At 43.7% G+C, this 25,774-nt stretch overlaps 2 protein-coding genes and 1 long non-coding RNA gene across 4 annotated transcripts; all 3 read right to left on the bottom strand.

The window, feature by feature from the left end:
• Positions 1-1,211: 1,211 nt before the first annotated feature.
• On the bottom strand, positions 1,212-17,535 carry RRN3 (RRN3 homolog, RNA polymerase I transcription factor). Its single transcript, XM_079952387.1, has 18 exons — positions 17,330-17,535; positions 15,893-15,995; positions 15,430-15,486; positions 13,713-13,802; positions 13,490-13,619; positions 13,303-13,359; positions 12,518-12,581; positions 11,524-11,593; positions 10,843-10,941; positions 10,093-10,173; positions 9,036-9,153; positions 8,269-8,399; positions 7,668-7,798; positions 3,716-3,900; positions 2,966-3,074; positions 2,427-2,579; positions 1,779-1,866; positions 1,212-1,613 (listed from the first exon to the last, which is right to left on the bottom strand). Exons 2-18 carry the CDS (start codon positions 15,983-15,985, stop codon positions 1,470-1,472), a joined length of 1,800 nt encoding a protein of 599 aa, XP_079808513.1. The 5' UTR covers positions 15,986-15,995; positions 17,330-17,535; the 3' UTR covers positions 1,212-1,469.
• LOC307202483 lies at positions 4,538-5,818 on the bottom strand. The gene is made up of 2 exons (XR_013832904.1): positions 4,925-5,818; positions 4,538-4,729 (listed from the first exon to the last, which is right to left on the bottom strand). It is a non-coding gene; the product is annotated as an uncharacterized lncRNA (long non-coding RNA).
• A 3,305-nt stretch (positions 17,536-20,840) lies between the features above and the next one.
• Positions 20,841-25,774, bottom strand: LOC307202453 (transmembrane protein 238-like). 2 transcript variants are annotated; one of them, XM_079952450.1, is made up of 2 exons: positions 24,681-25,774; positions 20,841-21,931 (listed from the first exon to the last, which is right to left on the bottom strand). In XM_079952450.1, exon 1 carries the CDS (start codon positions 25,685-25,687, stop codon positions 24,977-24,979), a length of 711 nt encoding a protein of 236 aa, XP_079808576.1. In that variant the 5' UTR covers positions 25,688-25,774; the 3' UTR covers positions 20,841-21,931; positions 24,681-24,976. The 2 variants fall into 2 exon arrangements, with proteins under 2 accessions (XP_079808576.1, XP_079808575.1); XM_079952449.1 differs by having other exon boundaries at positions 24,907-25,774.

Here is a 25,774-nt window from a genome sequence, read left to right as displayed (position 1 = left end):
CGAAGTGGTGGGGCATAACAATTTAGAATAATTTTGGGTTTGGGAGCCTGAAGGAGGGCTGTAGGGAGGGGGCTGCTGGGACCGAAAAGACCAGCATTAGGGAGGGCTGCCATAGGCATCGTGGGATGAGCATTTTCATCCTTGTCATCTCTACTTACATTCTGCTTTTTTAAAGAAAAAATCCCAGTTGAACTATATAGTAAACCTGCAACATAAGTTCCCTTTACATACACGGTTGCAACCGGATGTGGTTGGGTTTTTTTTGGGGGGGGGGGTGTTAAATAAAAAATAAATAAACGGAAGAGTGGAGGAAATCCGCCATTCCTGGCTTGGCATTTATTCTCTCTCTCCCCCCGCACCTAGTGGGTTTTCTTGTAGGAAGACTCTGGGAAGCTCCCAGAACCTTCATGCCTCTCTCTTCCCCCCCCCCCCCCCCGAGGTGGCCAAGCAGCCCTCCACCTTGTGGGGTCCAGGGATTCCAGACTTTGCACACAGGTCCCTGGACCTGAACCCATAAGTAAGTTGGAGAGGTGGGGTTTTGGGGTCCACTGTGCTATGTGCATGCCTTTGTGCAGAACTTCTGCATCCGGCTATCATTACACATGAAACATACCCCACCCCTAGCACAATATGGAATCCAGATCCAGCCTATCAACAAAACTTGTAAATGGAACCATGCATGGTTGCCATATAATCCATGGTGAACTTATAACTTTGGGCAGTGCTAGTTTTCTAGAGAGAAAGGTGCCGGAATTCTCCACGAATGCCTCCCTTGATCTCTTTTAATGGCAATGGTGCCCACATGAGAGGTGCCGGAACTGAGTTCTGGCAAGTTCCAGCTTGGGGGGGGGGAGCTCTGACTTTGGGAATTGAGGATTATCTGCACGTGCAAAAAAAAAGTACAGAAGTGTAAACTTCTTTGGCTCTTAATTGCAAAGGGCTAGAGTAGTAGCCTTGCATACAGAAGGTTGCAGGCTCAACTCTCAGTATCTATAGGTTGGGCTGCAAACCCTAGAAAACTATTACCACTCACTGTAGACAAGACTGAGCTAGATGGTCTGACTCGGTATAAACAAAGCATCAGTTTTCGTATTATATTTTCCACGCTTTGGCAAACGCTGCTTAGTTCCAAAACTTGGAATGGAGCTCTTTGCTGCTGGGGCAGGACATAGTCAAAAGCTTGGCTGGGCATCCAAGAACTAGCAACACACTTCTCTGATTCATAGTCTTTCATATATTTAATACATTAGATGAGCCATTGCAAATCAAAAGGAAATTGTTAAATTCATACAGCTTACAAAATGAAGTGAACACACCCCAGTTGAAAGTATCCACGCGCTTGTTTCAGTTTTGCTTTCAGTATTGTTCCAAGAAATCAGTTTAGGAACTGTGCAAATAAACAAAAGGGTCTCTATCAGAACGATTGCCCTGACGACTTTGTATATGCTCTTGGAAGGTCACAGCAGCATCTATAGTGATGGAACTGGCAGTGACCCTATGCAGTTTTCTGAACTCTGAAGTGTAGAGTCAAAGGAGCCTGATGTCAGTCCACCAATGCCATCATTTTGAGGAGTTTCACCTTTCAGAAAGTCATCTTCTTCTTCACCTTTGCACTGCACACAAAAACGGAAATGGAAGTACTTTTCACTTGATTTGTTGTTTCACTCCACTATCTAGATTAAGGATTTTGGACCAGACCAAAAAACATGGGAACAAACATACTCCAAGGCAAGGCATCATGTCAGAACTAAAGGTGGTGTTTGAATAAAATTGCTCACCTCATTAATGGAGTCTGTAGCCTCTATGAGGTCTTCAGAACACTCCTCTTCCCAAAACTGATATAATGGGTTGATTATGTTTTTTGATCTGCAAAAGGCATAATATAAGGAGAGTAGAAGAAAGCAGATACATGTGCTGATCACAAGGCCATTCCGGTGCCATCCAGATTCCCCTACAATGGAAGAGGCTATCCTTCAATGGGTTAGTTCTCCCACTGCAATAGGGGAAAGTCAGTTTAATGGCATTCTATACAGTAAAAAGTCTTCCCCCAATTGCCTAGCTCTGAGGCCAGGTGGCGACACCAATGTTTTCTAAACTTATCCTCCCCTCTGGCTTAAAAGGACATGGAAATGTTAATAATGAAACCATCCTACATGCCAATAGCAAACACACACCCCCCATCCTATGCTGGTGCTGCAGCAAAGTATCCAGCTGGACACGGCTGCACAAGATTGACATGACACAGTTCCTCCCCACCCAGATTGTCACAACACTACTGCATCAAGAACTTGTAATGGGAAACGAAAAGCAAAATGCAGCCTGTAAACCTGAGCTGAAAACAATAAGGAGTGCTTTGCTTGGAAGTGCCGAACAGGCTCTTTCCATAGTAAGTAAAATAAGGTTCGCTGATGTCTGGAATTAGATACCTTTTGAGAATATAAGGGTCAAACGGGAAATAGCTGTCAAGGGGGTTTGTGCAAGTCTCAACAGAGTCGCCCCCACAGCTGCTTCTTACAACTGGCAAAACTTGCCGCCTGTTCCTCTCGATGATGGTGTCACAGAATGCGATTTGGTATTTCCTGGAAGAGAGCAAAAATGGCTGGCTGAAGTTTCTCTTTTGAGATATGCAGCCACAAAAACAGCTAAGCCCCTTTCTATTGGCTCAGGTGGGACCCAATCACATCTGGCTTCTCCCCTCCCTGTACAGGCACTCCCACAATGAGTGACTAAAATTGCATATATTAGGAGCACCCTGGAGGGGCAGCAGGGCTTGCACAGCTGAGATGCTGGGTAGGGGGTTGAATTTACTGTCACAATTCGGCCTTCCAACCTACAAGCATTGTCCAAACAAGCAGAACACACATCTGCAAGGGCCTATTATTAGAAAACAGAAATATATTTTGACATCTATATTTCTGTATTAAGAATATTCAAGAGAGCTTTTCTTTTTTTTTAAGACACTTACCTGGTAATGGCAGCAAAAAAATTCACAATGGAAGGCAAGCAGACCTTCAGGGGGTTTAGCTGGCACATCACAATGCGTTCAAGGTTTAAGCTCTGCAGGAAGGCCAAACCTTCAAAACAAAACGGGCAAAGAACATTTAGCGCTTGGGAAAACAAAAACTGTTTGGGCAGTATGCATTTTTCACAATGCACATGAGGCTCGGAGCTGCTTTGAATGCTACAGGAGAAAAGTGTTTGTTACTAAAAGCTGCACACATGCAACAAGAAGGCACAGTCAGGCCTGGCTTCCTGGCAGATGAAACATTCAGCGTGCATGCTACTAAATGCTTTAAATGCATTGAATAGGAATGTCTAAAACAGTCTCCAACAGAGATGGTGTTATCTGGTGGGTCAAAGGAAAGTTGGGAACACAGAAAGCTGTCATGCCAAGACAGACCATTACTCAGTATTCTCCACAGATGGCCAGTAACTCTCCAGGGTCTCAGCCCTACTTGGAGATTCTCTACCACTGAGCTATGGCCCTCCTAATTCACTTGAATTAACTCCAGTTCAAAAGAGGAATATTCTAAATGCTCTTCCACCCAGTATTTGTTCTGCTCTGTAAACTTATTCATGGCTCCCCAACTGAGAACTCCAAAGATGTGCTCAAGTACTAATGAGAACAGTCCCCATGCAGCTGCTTCTCGCTGTGAGCCATTCAGCTATAAAACTGCCAAATTCTGCCTGAGCTGTGTTTTCCCCATATACACACCTTTCTTTAGGTTTCCGTCCACTATTTGCTTGTGACGAAAGATGATCACGTAGAACACAGCCTGGCATGTGGCATAAAAGGGCCCGTGAAGAGTGATGTCGCAAAAGGCTTTCGCCCCTGTGCCCTGGTTGTCGATGTACACGTGCAGCCAGTTGACCAGCAAGTCCAGGCAGGTTTTCACTGTACTGCAATGGGACCAAAGAAAAAAAGCCTAATTAAGGGCAGCTGTCCCGCATTTCACAAGTGAGTCGGTAGCTACCATTTGGGACAAGGTGCAATAAGGCTACTACATTATTCTTAGCAGTTCAGGCTTGGTCACAAAGCCAAAAACGCATCTGGGCGTGCCAAAAGCATTCCATCTTTTTACAAAACAAAATCAGAATTTGGAAATCAGCTGAAAGGATTCCAGCTGCAGAGCAGAGCAATAAGGGAATTGAAGCAAGCAGAAAGGGTGAATGGCAGTAGCTGGAGTCCAGGTGAAGACTGAAGGCTTAAGGTGTATACAATGATGCACCTGAAGTGAGGGAAGCAGATAAGTAAATACAGTCATACCTCATGTTACATTTGCTTCATGTTATGTTCTTTCAGGATACGTCCTGTGGCGACCCAGAAGTACCGGAAAGGGTTACTTCCGGGTTTCACCGCTAGCGCATGTGCAGATGCGCAAAATGATGTCACACGCATGCGCAGAAGTGGCAAATCGCAACCCACGCATGCGCAGATGCACCGCTGCGGGTTGCGCTCTTTTCATGTTGCGAACGGGCCTCCGGAATGGATCCCGTTTGCAACCAGAGGTACCACTGTACCAGAACGCTGCTGCTGTAAGATTCAGAGCAAACAGAAGGAAGTACTTCTTTGACACAGTGCATCATTAAAGGAGTTCGATCCTATAAGATGGTAGTCATGGACGGCTTTAAAAAAGGATTCCGCATATTCAAGGAGAAGGCTGTCAAATTTCTACAAGCCATGCTCTCCTTCCACTGCCACAGCCAATATGCCTCTGAAGACCAGCTCCTGGGAATCGCAAGTGGGGAGTGTGCTGTTCTGCTCAGGTCCCACCTGGGGCCTTCCCACAGGTTCAGCAAAGCAAGAACAGGATGCTGAACTAGATGGTTTTTGGCCTGATGCTCATGCTTTTGCACAGACAAGTCAGAGCAAGGGCTGACTTGAAGAAGGGCTTAAGACAAAATTCCTTGTGTGGTTCTGGACATCAAAGTCTTGACCACCAGACGCCAGAAAAGAAGCTTGGTTATGGGGACCACTCTGCCTATAATGCTATTTGAGACTTAGATTAGGGGCAGGGAACCTGTAGCACAGAGGGTGGCACTAGGGAGGGAAATGTTGTTGCGCCACTCCTTGGTGTGTGGAGTGCCGCAGGGCGCAATTCTCTTTTTTTTGAATAAATACAAAATGCAAAAATGATAAACAATATAACATGGATCATGACACATTTTTTCCAAACTTCTTTGGACTCCCTCACGTCTTCCGCTCCCACTTACATCATTATAACCTTTTTCCAGCAATTTATCATCTTATTTACATTCTTAAATCTCGTTCAATTAATTTAATCTAATAATTCTCCAAAAATTTTATTTTTTTCCTCAATCTCACTTATCTTCAAATTCAAATCTAGTTCAATGGTAGGCAGTTATTTATGATCTAGCATCCTTCTTAGTCTTCTGCAAAGTTACAATACTTTTGTAAATAAATCTTGAATTTCTTCCAGTCTTCTTCAACCCTCTCTTCTCCCAGGTCTCGAATTCTACCAGTCATCTCGGCCAGTTGCATATAGTCCATCAGCTGCATCTGCCACTCTTCCAGTGTGGGTAGATCTTGAGTTTTCCAGCTCTTAGCGATAAGTATCCTTGCTGCCGTTGTTGCATACATAAAAAATGTTCGGTCCTTCTTTAACACCTTCTGGCCGACAATGCCCAGAAGGAAGGCCTCTGGTTTCTTAGTGAAGGTATACTTAAATACCTTTTTCAACTCATTGTATATCATTTCCCAGAAGGCCTTCACTCTAGGGCAAGTCCACCAGAGGTGAAAGAATGTTCCTTCATGTTCTTTACATTTCCAACATTTATTGTCAGACAAATGGTATATTTTGGCAAGTTTAACTGGGGTCATGTACCATCTATATATCATTTTCATTACATTTTCCTTCAAAGCATTACATGCAGTGAAGTTCAGCCCTGTGGTCCACAACCTTTCCCAGTCCTCAAACAAAATATTATGCCCAATATCCTGAGCCCACTTTATCATAACCGATTTAACCATTTCGTCTTGTGTATTCCATTTCAACAGCAAGTTATACATTCTTGATAGTACCTTATTTTTTGGTTCTAACAATTCTGTTTCCAACTTCGATTTCTCCACCTGGAACCCTACTTTTTTGTCATTTTTAAAAACTTCTTTAATCTGAGCGTAATGTAACCAGTCTCGCACTTTATCCTTCATTTTCTCCAAACTCTGCAATTTCCAATTGCCTCCTTCTTTTTCTAATATTTCCCAATATTTTGGCCATTTGGCCTCCATATTGGGTCTTTTTCGGGCCTTAGCTTCCAGGGGTGAAAGCCACCTCGGAGTTTTGTTTTCCAATAAGTCTTTGTATTTTGTCCAGACATTAAAAACTGCTTTCCTGACAATATGGTTCTTGAAGACCTTATTGATCTTAACCTTATCGTACCATAGGTATGCATGCCCCGCAGGGCGCAATTCTCTCCCCGATGCTTTTTAACATCTTTATGCGCCCCCTTGCCCAGATTATCTGGAGCTTTGGGCTGGGCTCTCACCAATATGCTGATGACACTCAGCTCTATCTGCTGATGGATGGCCACACCGACTCGGCCCCGAACACACTGACCAGATGCTTGGAAGCTGTGGCTGGATGGTTTCGTGGGAGCCGATTGAAACTAAATCCTTCGAAGACAGAGGTCCTATGGCTAGGTCGGGATGGCATGGGGATGAGGGACCAACTCCCTTCTCTTGCGGGGGCCCAATTAGTGCCATTGACTTCCGTTAAGAGTTTGGGTGTAATCCTTGACGCCTCCCTTTCCATGGAGGTGCAGGTTACAGCAACAGCCAAGGCGACATTTTTCCACCTTCGCCGCATCAAGCAGTTGGTCCCTTACCTTTCCCGCCCTGACTTGGCCACAGTGATTCATGCGACGGTCATCTCCAGGCTTGACTACTGTAATTCGCTCTACGCGGGGCTGCCATTGAAGCTGTCCCAGAAACTCCAGCGGGTGCAGAATGCTGCAGCGAGGCTCCTCACGGGGTCTCTGCCATGGGAGCATATTCACCCAGTGCTTTTCAAGCTGCACTGGCTCCCGGTGGAGTACAGGGTCAGATTTAAGGTGCTGCTTTTGACCTTTAAAGCCCTTCACGGCCTAGGACCCTCGTACCTACGGGACCGCCTCTCCTGGTATGCCCCACGGAGAGCCTCAAGGTCCATAAATAACAACACCCTAGTGGTCCTTTGGCTTGGAGCCAATTTGATTCCCTCCCTCCCTCTCTCTCTCTCTCTTTTTCTTTTTTTTCTTTTCCTTCTGCTCCTGCGATGAGGCTACATTTTAATATTTTAATGTTCCATTATTTTAATGTATTTTATTTTTGTTTTTAAGTTTGTAATCATTCATCTTGTTTTTATTATTGCTTGTAAGCCGCTCTGAGCCTGGCCTTGGCTGGGGAGGGCGGGGTATAAATAAAAAATTATTATTATTATTATTATTATTATTATTATTATTATTATTATAAAACTCTGGAGAGCTGCTGCCAGTCAGAGTCAGACAATACTGAGCCAAATGGGCCATTGGTCTGACAGCGTAAGGCAGCTTCCTATGACAGCTAAGTATCTATTGTATTAGCTCCTCCACTGCACTCCTCAATTCCACATATCTAGCCTTGCACAGCAGATCAGTAACTACAAAAAGGAAGTTGGTAGGCTACTTACACAACCGGAACAAACTTTGCCCGTGCCAAAAAGCTGCCGGTGTAGTTGGCAGCAGCCTGCCTGATCACGGCCGGAGTATTTGGATTACGAAGCATTTTCCAAAGATGCTCCACAAATGCTTCTGCAATTCCCTGTAAGACAGAGTCACGCGTGGCAAGACATCACATGCCATGGAAACTAAATCCATGGATTCTATTTGCAGGCATCAGTTACTTCTGGGAGTAGGTGGTGAGGAACATGTAGTCCTCCAGATCGGCTCCAACTTCCATCAGTCCCAGTCAGCATGTCCAATGATCAGGGATGAGGGGAGATGTGAGTCCAGTAACATCTGAAAGTCCACCCTGACTTCAGGGAGATACCCAGCAAACAGGGACTTTTTTGGCAGTGAAAGCAATCAACATGCCTGCGTATGTTGGAAGTAGTGTCCTTACTCAGCTCTTGCTCACCAAGAAGACTGCGGACACTTTTAGCTCCGACCCCCAAGGCTTAGGGCCACAGTTCCTTGCAGCCCGCCCCCCGCACATTTAGGGGATCTGGGATGGCTCCCCACATCAGTAAGTAGGAGCAAAGCACAGCAAGAGAGGCAATTAACTATACGCACCAGTTTGAAGCTAGAGAGGTAGAACATGATGTACTGCACGTGACATGAGCCATGGGTCGGCAAAATGAGCTTATCAAACACTGTCACTAGATCCCGATACAAATCCTTGGTGTTGCCAATATCAAGCTTCCCTGAGAACAAAAAAAAACAGTCCTGTTACTGCAGCATCGTACCAAGAAACAGCATGCCTACTTTTTCATGTTTACAGTAACGTTTTTCAAATCAAAATTTTGTTGGCCAACCAAATGCAGGTTATAGCAAGAAACAAACAAAAGAAAAGCAAACAATTTTAGCAAGCAAGCAGTGGCAGTAAATATAAACATATGCAATAAAACACATGTAATACACAAAACACATATATCAGGTTGCAAAGCTGGTCTCATGGGTTTTCCCGAGTTGGGAAGGTTTCACAGCACACACAGCTGTATTGAACATAACAGGCTTAGCCAGGTTAGACAGCAGGTGTTTGATTTTGTCGGTGTCACTATGAGTGGCAATCGGCTCTAAAAAATATTTAAATATTTTGCCTAAAAAGGCACTGATAAAACTCCACATGGCAAATCTCATCTGGCATAACTTTCTCCTGCCCTTAATACAAACATCTACACACAGGCCTGTCTTGCTTCCTCTTACCCACTTTAAGCCTGCAGCTCTGTATTCAGGAATCTCCAGCTAGGTTGTCCCACAGATTATTTCTATCATCTCTGCTGCCTCCTCATTATCAATCTCAAAGAAATAATTTAAGCACATTGTGCAGGGGTGATTACCGTTCACATGGGAGATATCTTTAACGTATGAAAACAAGACAATCATCAGGATGTCTAGGCGCTCTGCAACTGGGTGAGCCATCACCTCATTCTTCTCCGGGTTTTCTCCATCTTCATCCTATTGAAATAAAAGTACTGAATAAAGAGTACTGAACACTGGTAACGTCTGGAGAATCACCATTGTGGAGAAGCTTATGTATCAAATGTACATCATCATCATCATCAACATTAAGGGGGAAGTAAAACAGGTGCCTTCTGTTCAGAAGGGATGTTTATTTTTCTTGCTAATGAGAATAATTCAGGCAAATGCAGAGCCATTATTGGGTCTTCATCTAAATTATACACAAAGTAGTGAGAATTTCAGAAAACATCAAAAATAGATGTTATATATATTAACTACAGCAAGGATATTCTTTGCTACACCATGGAAGCAAAGCCAGGTTCTGAGAAAGCAAAAATTAATTTAAAATATATGGGGAAAGCTGGAATTTATAAAGTTAACAAGGATGGTACATCCATATAAAATTGTGAGAAAACTGGTAAATGGAATCCAACAATCAAACACACACACACACACACAAACACACAGCTTGTGTATGAAATAGGTACAACATATTCAGGGTCATATTGTTTCCTGCTATAAGGGGAATATAAGCAAATATTTAAATATTTGATATTGAGATTTTTTAAGAGATAATTTGAACGTTTATTAAAAGTTGACATTCAACCTATATTTTTGAAAGTGCTACAAAAAATAATTGTGATGTCAAAGGTTTTGTTATCGAGATATTGTAGGAATACTGAAAGGCTTATATAATAGGATGTGTTGCATTATGTAACATTCTTACTAATATTTGTACTACCATGTATTATTTGTATTATCAAGAACATGGATTCCCCCAAAGAATCCTGGGATCCATAGTTTGCTAAGGGTGCTGGGAACTGTAGCTCAGTGAGGGGGTAATCTACAGTTCCCAGGATTCTTTGAAGGGAAACCATGTGCTTTGCATGTATGGTTCGGATGTGACCCGTTGCACTGCTCAATAAGCACACTTGCCATGTCAAAGAGTCCTTCTTCAGGAGCCCCTTCGCTCTCATCCTCTTCAGCAGCTTCGATCTCTTTTCTCGGAGCGCTCACCTGATGTAAGGAGCAAGGATACTGAACATTTCTAAAGGCGTTTGATACGCATGCAAATGAAGGTGCACAACAATTCTTAAAACCTAGATATCCCGCCCCCAGCTGAAAAGGTAACGGGTTTGATTGAAATATTACCCAGTGTTACATTTATATCCTGCCTTAATTGCAAGGAGCTTAAGACAGCACACTTAGGGGAGAATGCTCCATTGTGCAAGCAGAAACCCTCGCGCTGACGAAACTTTCAAAGAATCATAGAATTGTAGAGTTGGAAGGGACCCTAAGGGTCATCTAGTCCAAGAGATGCAGGGATCTCAAGTGCATGCACAGCTACTTTGGACACAACCCCTATCATTTACTTTCCCACCCAGGAACAGGGAAAAAGCAGGCTATCCATTAAAGCCAGTCTAATAAAACCATCTATACAACCATCTTTTTTGTCCACTTTTTATAAACACTGACCTGGAGATGGTATGGACAAGGCATAGGCAAACTCGGCCCTCCAGATGTTTTGGGACTACAACTCCCACGATCCCTAGCTAGCAAGACCAGTGGTCAGGGATGATGGGAATTGCAGTCCCAAAACATCTGGAGGGCCGAGTTTGCCTATGCCTTCCTTTTCTAAAATGTAATTAAGAATTAAGTCTTTTACGAACCACACCCTATACTTACATCAATCTTTAATACCCTTTCAATAACCAGCTCCAGAATGTCATGCCTCAGAGTTGGGATATATCCGCTGATTCGTAGCATGTTATGCACGTAGCATTGCTGCAATGGAATTCCCCCACAAAAATGATTAATTTAAAAACATACACAAAACATTCTTCTTGTATAGAAAACTATTTGAGCACTAAGGCTAACAAGCCTCTTCAATTTGTAGTTTAAACACAAGGTTTCTCAAGGTGGGCCTTTGTTTTTCAGTTTCATACTGCTTGAGCTTTTGGCAAGATAGGTTTGGGTCAGGGATTTTTTTATGGTGTAAGGCACCACAGAATAGAAGGGACCACAGCTCAGTCATAAAGCTCGTGTTTTGCATGAAAGAGGTTCCAGGCTCAATCCCTGCCAATATTCTCAGTTAAAAGGAAATCGGGCAAAGGGAGATTGGAAAACAAAACAGCCAAAGCAGAAAATCGCTAGTGAGATGGAAAGACGAAGAAGGCATTAACATTTGAAGGAATAGAAAAAGCTTCTACATGCTGACAGTTCTCTATGCTCATCCTGTATCTGCACCATCACGATCTGTGGATGCTCAACTTCTGCCACTTTTATTTCAAGAGGGTCATTAACAATAGCACTGACACAAGACACACAAAGGAAAATCCCATTTTAAACTGAAGGCTGATTACTTACCAGGGTTCTTTCTGATTTGTTAACGAAGGGAAATTTGTCAACGAGCACCGGCATGAGAAACTGCGGTGTCCTGCAATGCAAGTGTAAAGAAGCTTCAAAATAAGTGTGAACACGGGACAGCCCATGAAACAATCTCAGCAAATGAAACATTTCAGGAGTTGAATGATGAAAGTCATATAAAAAAAAGAGGCACAGGCATCGATTCACAATACTGTTTTCCACCCAAGTTTGAGACAGGTTTCTTAACATAAATAGGGGACTGCATAAGAAAAGTATACAGTAATGCTATAAATAATATTACTGGGCTATCTTGCACATATTATCTCTCGGTGGAGCAATTACAATTTAATCCATTTATTACATAAATACATAAATTATTAATTTCATTTATTGACTGATTTTAATTGGTTACATCTAGTTTATCAACAAAAATAAAAAACAGGCCCCAACAGCACAGTGTACACATGCAAAGTCTTTAGTCTTTTAAAAGACTCATTGGAAACTCAAGATGGAGAATTAGATCTGTCCTCAGGGAAGAATAATCACACATGCGGTTAATCGAGAGTAATTTATTCCCTACCAAGATAGTTCATTCGCAATCATACTCCACCTAAAATCATGCACTGAAATGGGGGGGGGATACACTTTATACATTAAGCAATTTAATTGAAAATACAAATTATGATAATTCAGTAGCACCCTAAACACAAGATTAAGGCTTCTCTTTCTTACAAGCTTTCACACGTCATACCGTAACCGATTACAACAGCAATACAGAGGAATCAATCTAGGGGAAAACATAATTTGAGGGCTGCTAAACATATTTATACCAATTAATACCACTGACCTATTTTGAACTACAGAATATTATCAATTTAGGTAGCTTTGTCACTTGAAGCTAATATGCAAGATGTGTGATTGTGTTTCAGCTAGCAGGTAGAAAAGGCTACGAATTAACTTAGGGGATGTACCAAATCAATTATTATGTACTTACAAAGGGACGTATTTTGCAATTGTTTGCAGTGCTCTATGGCAAGTGTCAAAGCCTTCAGTAACATCTGCAAGAATTGAACATCATCAAACATGTATGTTAATCCAGATTTTTTTCTTATATATTCATGTTAGATTTTATGGGAGCACTTCCTCAATCACTTAAGGTAGACAGATTTGGTGCTATTATATTGTTTAAACTTTATGTCTAATATATGGGAGTGGCAGGGCTGGGTGATAACTTGTTTTCATCATTGTGATATATCACCTGCTACACATCACAATATACTGATATATCAAGATGTCTGAAATAAAAATGGAGCTATGTAAAGGCATTGGCTGGCTTCACGGTTTCCCCCACATTGTGATTTTTGCATAGTACACATACAGTACACATCATGATTTGCAATATATCGCCAGGTCAAAAATTATGAAACTGAAATCATGATATGGACTTCAAACCGGTTTTGGACAATATATTGATATATCACCCAGCCCTAGTGAGTGGCAACAGCTGCTAGCTTAGATAGCTTTTAAAGCGAATTAAGTAAATTCAGGGAGGGTAAATCTATCAATAGGTTCTGCTGTATGCAACCTCCAAGTTTCATTTAATGGAAAGCCACAAATATCAGAGAGAACTAGATTTCACCCTTAACCTTAACCCTAGAAGCACCAGTGTAGTAAAATGGAAAGCTGCCTTATACTGAGTCAGCTTACACTGACTGGCAGCAGCTCTCCCAAGATTTTGTGCTAACATAACTGACCATTAGACATGAAATGGCTACTCACTTTCATCATCATCTGAATCCGAAATGTCCACATCGTTCTCTTGTATGGTTATTCGAGCTAGGTGGAAACAGAATTATTCTATTATTATACACTTCACATAAGAATCTGATTGCCAAACTTAAGTTCAAATTGAATATGGCCACCTGGTCAACAATACAAGGCAGAAGAAAAGAAACCCAAAACTCACGCGGTACAAAGTGCGAGACAATCATTGCAAGACATGGCCTAAGGTAGATCGTCTGTGCTGACACCAAGTTGCTCAGGAAAGCCAAATACTCTTCCACCACAGCCTGGCTCCTTTTCAGCCACTGCACCCTCTGCAAAGTTACACATACACTTAAGTTCGATGCACGTTGCACAGACTGAATCAAGACCAAGTACAGCAAACATTAGAAATGGCACACTCTTACCAATAAGATGCTGACTAGTTGTTCAAACTCCTTGGTCAAGAGTGTAACGGAAGACCGAAACTCACCCAGCCAGTTTATAATCTGGTCATCCTGCAAACAGAACCAATTTCTCTTTAATAGTCTGAAATTTATAAGGTGTGTAAAAAACACGACAACCTATTAGTAACGGGGGTATTTTTTTCAAAACTGAGTTAATCCAACAGAAGGGCTATTAGGCTTCCACATATCACTCATTACTGGGAGTGTGATGCCACACTCTGGCGTAATGAACGACCAGTCTTCCTCTCTAGTTTGAAGCTGGAGAGTGTGCAGGGTTCATCTGTGTTGTTGTGTAGTGATCCTAACCCCTCTCCAGCTCTAAGGCTGGAAGGAAGGCCAGGAACTCTGTAGCAGTTGTGTGGCTAAGGTGTCCAGGGCACCTCCAGATGACCCCTGCTCCCACCCACCTCTCCCGTGGGAAAGGCAAGTGAATAGTGGGCTAGGATAGCAGCTGCCAGCAGAAGCACTCCCAGGCAGACTTTCCTGCATTGAAGGTAGAACGGAGTGGGATGCCTCTTGGGCTGTTGTTGGGCAGTGGCCAGGCCAGGAAGGAAGGACGGCAACATGGCAACCAACAAGGCCAGAAACCTGCTGGGAACCCATGAAAGCAATTGTGGAGATAGGGTCTACTTGGCAGTGGCTCCTTAATTACAGAACCCCCTCCCTCCATATGCTGTCAATTGTGATCATTTTGAAGTACACTCAAGTCTGTTTTCCAGAGCTTTTATTAACTTGTTAGTGATTTTTCGTCATTTAATGACTTACAATGGATCTTAATGTTTCGGCTGCTGTTTTGTTACTGGTTCTGGTATATGTAGTAAATTTTATACTGAAAAACTGAGTGAACTTTTCTTTTTTTGTAGATACATAGTTGACCTTAGAATTACTTAAAAGTTAAATTTCTGTTCACATGAATGATTTGGCAAAGGGGGCAGGGAAGCCAGACACAACAACACTGCCTTCACATCAGTCAAAAAACAGACATATTGCTGGTGTTCCTAAGTTGGATTTGGAACCGAGCTCTTAAAAAATTGTTTCCCCCCAAAATGGGAAATAGCTGAGTTCTTTTGAACCCAACTGTGTGCATATTTCAGACCCTGTTGTGCCTCCAGTAATATCACTGGAAGCACAACAAGGCCTGATCCCTCTCTCAATGAGCCCCCAACAACCCCATTCCTTATCTTTGTTGCTGCTCTACCAATGGAAGCATAGATGGTCTCTTTTGCTCCTTTCCTCTTTGACACCAGACACAAAGATTCAAGGAGCAATGGGTAACATACGGAGCCAACAACATTGAGCAAACCACATTAGCCAGCATTCCTTGTGTCTGACATGCAGAATGCCAGGCTTTAAAAGGATGGTGCACAATCCCCCTCCATTCCTCTAGTGCCAGAACAAGTACAAGGGTAAAGGTGGGAGTAAGCTAGGGACAGAGGGAAGCCATAAGATCCTATGTAGCTTAGATTTTATCCAAGTCTCTGGGCTTGTAAGGCTTCCTTGAAATCAAGGCTAGCATTACACGCCTGTATTCTAAGCTGTGGTCAGATCTGTTACTGATTATCCTAGTTATAATCATAAATGGTACACAAAACTGCAACAATTCATTCTGGTTCATTTTTTTCTTACATTTAAGAAGTCATGCAGAGCACTGAAATACTTGGATGAAAAAAATCCTTACTTTTAAGTCTGGATCTAACAGCTGATGCTTCAACAAATCAAATTCTGTTGTCTCACCCTTCAAAACAAAAACATGAATGAAGTTGTACCCTAACAAATCATGCAGCCTTGCATCAAAGCTTATTCGATCCCTATTGAAAATAAATAGACACATTGGGTATATTACTGTTTCAAAGCATAAAAGCAATTAATAGAGGTTCTCTTCTCTCTGTTTTTGCAACATATGTTACTAACTTTACTGTAACTCCCCAAAATCTTTTTTTCCCCCCAGATTTAGTGACTATATCTTGTTTTCCTTTCACTTCTTTTGGTGAAAATAACTAAGATACTGCCAGAGACGGTGGGAGTATTCAGCTAAAAGACAATCTCTTAAGGCCAAACTTGCATTTTTCACTAAAAAACAACAACAATCACCTTTCAATACAGTCAGAAAATACAAAAGATGAGACAGATAACCATACTACCTTTTGGTATTTTAGAAGGATGTCTGTCAACGTCCCACCAAATCTGACTGTTTTCCTCGGTGGAGATTTTAGAAACTCATCTGCAGCCAACATGTCAGCAGTCCTAGGCAGAATAAAATATATGAATGAACACAGTAAGCCAATGCTTGAAAGTGTGTGTGAGAAACCAGCAAGGAATGAATACTTGAGTGTGTGTGTGTGTGTGTTAAACTCCATACAAGCAAGTGTTCTGAACACACTTCCAATGTTGAATTACTATTTTAATTTATTCCCTATCTTGATATCCCACTTTACCTCCAAAGAGAATTAATGTGGCATTGATTGATTGATTGATTGATTGCATTTATATTAAACCGTTCCTCCAAGGATCTCAAGGTGGTGATGTGCATGACCCTCCCCTGTTTACAGCTAAAGAGTGTTAGGATAGGTCCACATATCCTCTTGGCCATTTAAGCTCCCAGGGTTAGTGAAGACCTGTCACTGCCATCACAGCCTAGCCTACCTCACAGTGCTGTTGCGAGGAGATAAAATGCAGGTTGGGGAAAAGGATGGTAAAAAAAAAAAAAAACCACACACCAAGTCTTATGAGGAACAGTTGAGGGAATTGGGTGTGTAAAGAGCCTGGTAAAGAGGAGACTGAGTGTAGATATGATAGCCATCTTCAAATACAGTACTGGTACCTTGGGTTACATACGCTTCAGGTTACAAACTCCGCTAACCCAGAAATAGCACCTCGGGCTAAGAACTTTACCTCAGGATGAGAACAGAAATCGTGCGGTGGCAGCGGGAGGCCCCATTAGCTAAAGTGGTACCTCAGGTTAAGAACGGTTTCAGGTTAAGAACGGACCTCTGGAACAAAGTAAGTTCTTAACCCGAGGTACCACTGTATCTAAAGGACTGTCTCATGGAAGATGGAGCAAGCATGTTTTTCTCCTCCTCTGGAGGGCAGGATTCAAGTTACAAGAAAGCAGAAAACATAAGAACTTTATGATAGCGAGAGCCGTTTGACAGCGGAACAGACTCCCTTAGAAGAAGACGGACTCTCCTTCCTTGGAGGGTCTTAAACAGATGTTGGATGGTTACCTGTCAGGGATGCTTTAGCTGAGATTCCTGCATTGTGAGGGCTTGGAATAGATGACCCTCGGGCTCCCTTCCAACAATTCCATTATTCTTCGGAGATTCCGAGGATTTCCACGGGGACATCCCTCCCCACGCCCCTAAATCTGCCCTAGGGGATCCCACCTAAAAGTAGATTTAGGGGGGCAGGAGAAACTTCCCACTGCGTGAGCAGCAGAAGTCCTTGTGCTGACAGGACACGTTGGTGGAATACGATTTGGAGCAGCTTTTTGGAGACGCAGGAGGCCAGCACGATGCAGCCAGTGAGCTTCCCCCCAGCGCACCTCCATCCCACCCTGGCAGCCTCCACCTCACCCTCACCTGCGCTTCGCCGAGGCCTGACTCAGGGCCTCGGCCTGCCGCCCAGCCCGCGGGGCCGCCGTTCTTCCTTTCCCCACGAAACCCACGAAGCCGCCGCTTCTTCCCTTTCCATCCTCCTCGTGCGCGCAGCCCAAGAGACGCGAGTCTTCCCCACGCAGCACAGCCAGCGCAGAAGCCTCCCTCGGACGTCCCCGGAAGTGAAACAAGAGGTATTTCCGGGTCGGCGGCGGGGGCGGGGCGGGCCTTCCGCAGTTTAAAGGGCCACGCGCACGACCGAAGGCGCACAGGCACTTCTGGCTCTTCGTCCCAGAGCTGCTGGAAAGAGGCTCCGTCGAATGTGGAGGCGCCGCGATATCTGGTAATACGGTAATGCGGAGCCCGTGGTGGTTTAGACCGGCGGACTAAGGCCCGGGTTCGAATCCCCTGCCGGGTGACGTTGCCTCTCCGCTAGACCTGCCTCACAGGGTTGTTGTTGTGTGAGGATTCAAATGGCAGAGGGGGCAAAACTCTGGACTAAATCGCAGGAACATGTTCTGGTCTTCCCCCCCCCCCCAAAAAAAAAACCCACTCTGGTTTATACGCGTGGAGTTCTGTCCATATGTATGTGATAAAAATCATTTTTAAAGAATTAATAAAAGTCCTTTTTTATTTTGAAAAAACGGAGGTGGAGGGAGAAGCGCTGTTCGCTACCTTGAGCTCTTTGGCGAGGGGGAGAGGGAAAGGTGGGATGTGAATGGAATGATTTGTTTGTTCCGTGCAATTGATCTAGCAGTTTACAAAAGATAAAACGGTAAGATCAAGAAAGGTTCGCAAGCCTACTTTAAAACCTACAAGGTTTTTTTTTTTTAAAAAAAAAATGCTACATCAGATTAAAACGACCTTCCTAAGCATCCGAGTAGGCTTGTCTAAGCAGGAATGCTTTTAGCAAGCACTGAAAAAGAGTACAGTGAAGCTGCCTCCTTGATCTCAATAGGCAGGGAGTTCCAAAGTCTAGGCACTGCCACACTACATGATTAAGTTCTTGCAAATGAGGGACAGGTATTATGTGGTGCCCGTAATAGTGCCAGTTCCGCCAATCGACATGGGGTAAGGTGAGCTCGTAGGGATGAAATAATGAAATACAAATAAATGCAGTGCAGTTCTGCATCGTATGTATGTCTACTTGGAAGTGCTGCCAAGATCTAGGATTTCAGCCTAATAATAGATCCCTGCCTATTTCGGAACTGTGTGTGGCAGCACACATCCAATGAATGATTCCCTTCACGTGATCTCTTTTGTCGATTTAAACTCAAAGGGGGCACACTTCTGAACAGTGTGCACAGGGCACTTTCGTGGGTTATGAGAAAGGTCTATACAGAGTTGTATTGCCTGATTCTGACACAGTGATTCTTACTAGAAGTGTAGAATGCACTGCACGACAGGAGAGAGAAGTTCTCCAGTTATCCCGTCAGTGTCAATACAGATGTAGATTCTGATACTGAGAGTGACACTGAAAGCACCACTGAGTTGGTTGTTGTCGTGCCCTCCTCCTTCAGCCTGCTAATTCTTAATTATGCAAAATACACTATCAGTTTTGCAGTTTGTAAAAAAATAAAATAAAATGACAGTATTTGAAGCTGGAGTGGCTTCAGTACTTTTTAACAATTTAATTTTCGTTACGTTTTGGGGTTTATTTGATTTTCCAGTTAGGTTTTGGGTTGAACATGGCAGGAACCACAAGTAAAGGCTCTTGTTCCTGTCTGTCCTAAAGGACGTGATCATGAATGATTTCCCTTACACGGGCTGCATACACACCATGCACATGACTTCCCTCAAAGAATCCTGAGAACTGTAGTTTGCTAAGGGTGGTGCAGGTAATAGTAGCTCTGTGAGGGTAAAATATGGTTGCCAGTATTCCTCTGGGGGAAGCCATGTGCTGTAAATATATGGCATGCATGTGGCCATGGTCCAATTCTGCCCCATTCAAAGTCAAATGAAAACGAAGCGGAATTTTGACCATGCTTCACATACAATTTCATGTGAAACCATTGTAAGATAGTAGCTGAAGTGCTGTACTGAGGAGACCCAGGTTCAAATCTTCACTCACTGGTCAAACAATGGCTGGCCCTACCATTAGGCACAATGAGGCAGCCACCACAGGTGGCTGCTATGGGGCAAGGTAAGTCAAAAGTTGTATGAGCCATGTGGTGCACCCTGTGTTATTTAAGCTTGCCTGTTGCTCTTCGGTGCGATGGAGGACTCTGCACCCACCAAAAGCACATGGTCCCTGGAATGTTGATTACTAGGGAATGCAGCCATTGGGCTTAGAGATGCTCCACCCCAAGTTTATGGTGTGCTTTTCCCTGGTATGAATAAGGTAAAGGGACCCCTGACCATTAGGTCCAGTTGTGACTGACTCTGGGGTTGCGGCACTTGTCTTGCTTTATTGGCCAAGGGAGCCGGCGTACAGCTTCCGGGTCATGTGGCCAGCATGACTAAGCCGCTTCTGGCGAACTAGAGCAGTGCACGGAAACACCGTTTACCTTCCCACCAGAGCGGTACCTATTTATCTACTTGCACTTTGACGTGCTTTCGAACTGCTAGGTGGGCAGGAGCAGGGACCGAGCAACGTCCCTTCAGTATCAGTAGTGTACACATTTTTAATAACAACCAAACAAACGGACAAATCACTGCTGAACTGCACCCACCAATATGTGGGCTGAGGTTAAGATGAACAGAGGCTGTTTTAGAGTGGGGCGACTGCTGCAGTCACACTGGGCGCTGCACTGCAGGGGGCACCAAAACAATGCTGTAGAATGGAGCATGAGAGGCAGAGGCTGCCAAATTTTAGCGTCACATAGGTGCTGAATTTGAGCATCTGCACAGCAAGGCATTGAAGACAGACCAAGATATACTACATACTACGACTTTAAGGCATAGGGCTCAAATGAAACCTGGATGGACATGGATAACATCAAACATGCCAAAGATAGAATTGACTTGAAGGGGATTGTGACGTAGAGACTGTACTAATCCACCTTCTCAAACTAAAAAGACAAGTCCCACCCCCACAAATATCTGATCCTAGGAAGAAAAGGTGTGTGTGTATGAAGCAAGTATATTTCCAGTGGGTCTGCTAATGAAATCTTGTACACAGAGACACAAGCTCAACATGTCCCTTTCCCAAGTTTTGAAAATGTTTTGTTATGCAATGCTTTAGCTCTGTTGTGCACAAGTTAGTTAGTGGTACTTAGGAATGTGGCCCTATTCATAGATTGGAATAGGAATGTGGAATCTATTCATAGATTCTGGGGCAGGCAAGTGAGCTGAAGGAGGTGGAAAAGGGAAACCTAAGAAGCTAGTAACAGTATATTTTTAGTAATGGAATGTCAGATTCTTGTTTGACACAATATCTACTTTTCTGCTTGTTTAAAATAATCTCTACCTGTTCCTTCATTCTATCAATTCAAATGTAAAGCAGAATCACAAAGAAAGACAACCATTTTTATGAACAATTTTGCCAGTAGCAGTATTGAATCAAGGTGGCAAAACTTTATTTAATGAGGTAGGTACAAACAGTAGATCTTCTAGTTGCCTTTGTCATACCAGCATTCTTTAGAAACATTTCTAGAATTATTACTATTTTTAAAAAAATCAATGGCCAAGTTTCACCTATTTCACATTGTAGTAGAATCTAGTGCATTTCTATTTTTTCCCTAAGATGCAACATTTCTAATTCCAAGCCAATAAAAAAGGGGTGGGGAACCTGAGAATTTGGAAGACTGGACATTTCATTCAGTACATTTTACAGTATAAAAATCCACAAAATGACAAGGATGGATCCAAACTTAGGTTCACCCAACTAGGTCCCACTAAAAAGCAGTAAGACAAGTCCCATTGGGTAGATCCAATGTCAGTCATATTCAGAGCAGACCCACTGAAATCAATGGACTTAAACCACTTGCCCATTGATTTCAATTGTTCTATGCTGAGTATACCTTAATTGGATATCACCCATTGATTTCAAAGAGACCCAGGTTCAAACAACATGACCTAAGTTCAGGCAACTTAAGTCTTGGGATCCAACCCACTTCAACAATCATTCATAAAGCTCCCTTCACCAACAGATCTTAAGAGCATTCATATAAATAAGACATGTCATGTGTTTAAGGCACTTTTGAGGACCTCTAAACCCTGCTTTCAGGGTGTCAAAACTACTTCTCCAAGATCTTAGTCCTGTGAATACTTCCACATAAAAGTTTTAGTCAGTAGCGCACATTTACAGTTTGAGGATCAATGCCCTTGTTTTAAGAGTAGGAGTGCTCTTCAGTTTATGGAAACATTTAAAAAAAATATAAATCCTGTTGTCCTTAAGTAATTGTTAAGTTGAATAACTAAATATAAATCCTTTTACACTGCTTAAGATATAGGCAATGCTGTTTTCCAGCAGAAATCTGAAGCATAAATATTTGGCAGAAATGTGGTTTCATAACACAGTGCAGATTCCAAAGAGTTCACAGATGGTTCTATGTAGTTTTTCCAGCATCTTGTGACTAAGATGATGTCCACATTTGTTTTTCATCATAACTCACAGTAATAGTAAGTAACAGTCTTTGATAATTCCTGAAAGGAAAAACAAACAACGTAAATAAAATAGTTTAAGTATCAGCCTTTTTGAAAATATGGGAAAATATTTCCTATCAAGAAAAACAATTATGGAATCAATAAAATATGACCTGAAGAGTCTTCAAAGCATCTTAATTACTGGTAAGTCTGATTACACTGTCAGACTCAGATCAATGTATTATACATTTTTACCATTCCATGTAACTTAAGTATTTCTTATAATACTAATAGTGATGCTATTCTTAGAACATCAGTAAGCCAACTCTTCCATATCTCAAATCTTACAGCGTGTGTATCCAATCCCATTCAACCTGATCACTTTCTTTTAGACTAGAGCTTATCTAACAGTGAGAACTGTTCTTTGATTAAAAAGCTACTATTCTTAGAGGACTACTTTTCACAAAACTCATTAGGTCAATAGTTTCAGCTCATTAGTATAAGAAAATCAAATTAATTATAAGATGAAAGTCAGTTTGTGTTCTGTATTGTACTTGCATATTTAGAGTGGTACAGATGTAATTAACTCTGGTTGTAGAAGTGGGAAATTATGCAATCACCCACTCCTTCCCTCTCTTCCTCTATCTTGTGTGAATTCTCTTATACCCTGATGTTCTGCATTAGACCATTGCCAATGCTGACTAAAGCTGCTTCTGATCTCCATAATGCAATTCTAAAATGAAAATCAAGAAGAAAACTTAAAAACAAAGAAACCCCTGCACAAATCAAATGTCTTTTGAAATAAAGACTTGACTGCCCTCTTAAAAATAGGTATGAAGAAGGCACCATAGGTGTGGAAACTCTCTGCATCATGCTACCCCATATTTAACCTCACAAACGTGAGGGGTCTGGAACAGAACCCTTTTGCTCAAAACACAATAAATAGGGAACCTATGGCACCTCCAGATGCTGTTGGACTCCAACTCTTGTCATTTCCAACCACTGGCCATGCTGACTGTGTGTGAAGGAGGGTCCAACATCTGGAAGGTGACAGCTTCCCCATCCCTGATTTAGAAATGTAACCAGCTAGTACCCAGAAGCTTATAGCCAACCAGTCTGATGAGTACTGGTGTAACATTAGGTCCTACACCCACAAAAAGCCGATCAGGTGCATTCTTCTGACAGCAGTAGCAGTTCCCCAAGTTATTTTCAACAGCAGCTTTGTAAATAGCATGCTGCAATAACTGATCCAAGGGGTTGCCAAGGAATCGAGTGGCAAAGTCCCTGTGCTCCAGACAAGCCTAGCAAAAGCACTCTTCGCCATGACCAGAGTATCCAGAGCAAGTTCAGTTCAAGGAGTACTCCCAGCAGAAAGTTTAATCCTTCCATAACTCAATTCCACTCTAGAAGAGGTAGATCTCCTTGACTATGTGCCCCCCATCCCTATGTAGCATTAACTTTTCCATCTGATCAAAATAAATAAAATCTGGATTCAGTTTCAGTTTGTTAATCGTTATTTAGCCCCAAGCAAGCTCCAACATAAATTTGGAGCCATTACTGCTGCTTGAGTTAGAAGTTATTAGTATATTGATAGTGTACTGATCATCCATATAGTATCTCCCACTCGAACAACTGCCTCACATAAATACAAGTCTGTAAAGATTTAACACAGTGATAAAATAAAGATAAGATAAGGAGCATTGGGAAGTGCCAAAATCATTTGTTTTCCTTTTCAATAAAACAATTTGGATCAGAAAAGAGGAAAAACCCTACAACTTTACTTAAATATTTAAGGTTTGTAGGAAATAATGTATACACATTCATAATGAACTATGAATTATTACTTATCTTTAAGATAAGCAATTCATTAAGCTTGCTAAAGGACTCCACCAAGTACAGTCATCAAACGATCAATGGGAGGAGGCAGTGTCAGGTACAAAGTACTGACCTACGTTATACTTGTTGGCATCCGTCTGTCTTGAGAGACAATGGAGTGCGCCTCTGGGGGCAAAGTCAAACCACTGTGTTAGCAGCACTAAAGCAGATTTTTCCCTTGTTTGAAATCTGAGAGCCAGTGTGGTATAACAGTTATAGTGTGCAAAACTAGGACTAGGGAGACGCCAGTTCAAATCCTCCACTCAGCCATTAAGCTCTCACAGAGCACCCTTGGCCCAGTCACTGCCTTGTTTTGAAACAAGTGACATGTAACCAAGGTTTATTGCTGGTTACAGCTCCTAGACGAATGCTTAACCATGAGCCCTGGTTCAGACAACATGCTAAGCCCAAGTATCAGCCAGAGAGACTGCGGAAGAGCAAAGCCATGGTTTGTCTTAACAGGTTACCTAACAGCAGCAGTGCTCAGCCTAACCTACTTTACAGGGTTGTTGCGAGGACAATGATGTACTCTGGGTTGTATTCAATGTTATTCCTCCTCTTAGAAGACCCACTGAGATTAATGGATGTGACTAACTTGGCTCTATTAATTTCAGTGGATCTACTCTGAGTAAAAGGTAGTAAAATATTGTAACTCACTTTTCAGGAGGAAAAAAAGCCTCTTTACAAAGTGGCACACAATCACAGTATCAAAACCATCCCTGACACCCTGCGGGGGTACCATACACATGGGGATAGCCAGGATTCATGTTTGGGGTGGGGAGGACACCCACCTGCCATCATTCTCTGACTATCTAGAAGATTCGGAAATGTCTCAACAACAGTGGTTTTAAATTACTTTCTTTTGACCCCAAGTGCTTGGTGGAAAAAAAAATCTTTCTACAAGTTCCAAGTATTATTTTTCTGAGTTATTTACCTGGCTGTGGGGGGCGGGGAGCAATAGCTGCCCCCACCCACCGCACTTTTGATCTCCTTGGGGCTGGAAACGCAATATAGGAATGAATAAAGGCAGGCAGTTGGAGGAGGAGAGGCAAGACACATTTATCCTAATGATGATGATAATGACAATGCAGCTGCCATGAGCGAGTGGGGTCCTGCGGGCCCGTCGGGCGGCGCGTCCTCCTTCACCCCCCGGCACCCACCTCGCCGACCCGGCCTGGCTCCCGGGCCTCGCCGTCCGTCCTCGCCTCGCTTGCTTCCTCCTCCTCCTCCTCAGGCCGCCTGCAGCTCCACCGAGCTGGATACCGTCGTGGCCACCGACGTCGAGGCGGCGCTGGCGAAGTGAGCCCTCCTGACGGAGCCCGGCTGGCCCTCGGGGGACCGGGAGAAGGCGGTGAAGGGCCCCGAGAAGCGCATGCTGAGGTTCCTGACGAGCCGGGCCAGGCCGTGGCCTGCGGGCGCCCCGACGGGCGCCGCCGCCTTCTTCTTCTTGGTCGAGTGGCGCCGGAGCCCCACGTCGTCCTGCAGCTCGGCGGCGGGCACCTCCAGGTTGCCCACGTACCAGAAGACCCACCAGAGGAGGCTGAAGAAGATGCCCACGCCGCCGCCGTAGATGAGCAGGTCGGCGAAGAAGACGTCGACGAAGACGCCCACCAGCAGGATGGCCAGGCCCACCGCGTCGAAGAGCAGCGCCATATAGAAGGCGCCCGCGCACCGGCCCAGCCCCCCGCCCAGCGAGGCCATGGGCGCCGAGGCGGCGGGCAGAGAAGTGGCCGACTCCGGAGGGGAGCCGAAGGCGCTCGACAGGGAGACGGCGCTGGACCAAGGCGAGAGCAGCCCGTCCGAGGGGACGACGCCGGGCACCTGGAGCACCTGGAGCGCCGCCGGCCCGCCCCGCGCACCTGAGGCCACACCTGCCGCCCCTGAGGGGGGCAAGCTCCCCGCCTGAGGCGGCGGCGGCGCCTTCCCCAGCGCCACAGCCATGCTGGGCGAGCAGGAGAGAATCCCGCCTTACCTGAGGGACCGGGAAGGACACGCCCTCCTCCTCCTCCCACCTGGCGGGGCGGGGCG

This window comes from Podarcis cretensis (genome assembly GCF_951804945.1).
Source record: "Podarcis cretensis genome assembly, chromosome: 14".
NCBI lineage: Eukaryota > Metazoa > Chordata > Lepidosauria > Squamata > Lacertidae > Podarcis > Podarcis cretensis.
Note: the sequence above shows the minus strand (reverse complement) of the source record. Positions and strands in the feature narration are given on the sequence as shown.

Excerpts from the sequence above, each read along its gene's own strand:
- RRN3 (XM_079952387.1), bottom strand. The coding sequence starts at position 15,985 with ATGTTGGCTGCAGATGAGTTTCTAAAATCTCCACCGAGGAAAACAGTC. Across the intron at positions 11,594-12,517 it reads ATTGCAAAATACGTCCCTTT|GACACCGCAGTTTCTCATGC; the intron begins GTAAGTACATAA and ends CTTGCATTGCAG. Across the intron at positions 9,154-10,092 it reads AAGAAGGACTCTTTGACATG|GATGAAGATGGAGAAAACCC; the intron begins GCAAGTGTGCTT and ends TTATTTCAATAG.
- LOC307202453 (XM_079952450.1), bottom strand. The coding sequence starts at position 25,687 with ATGGCTGTGGCGCTGGGGAAGGCGCCGCCGCCGCCTCAGGCGGGGAGC.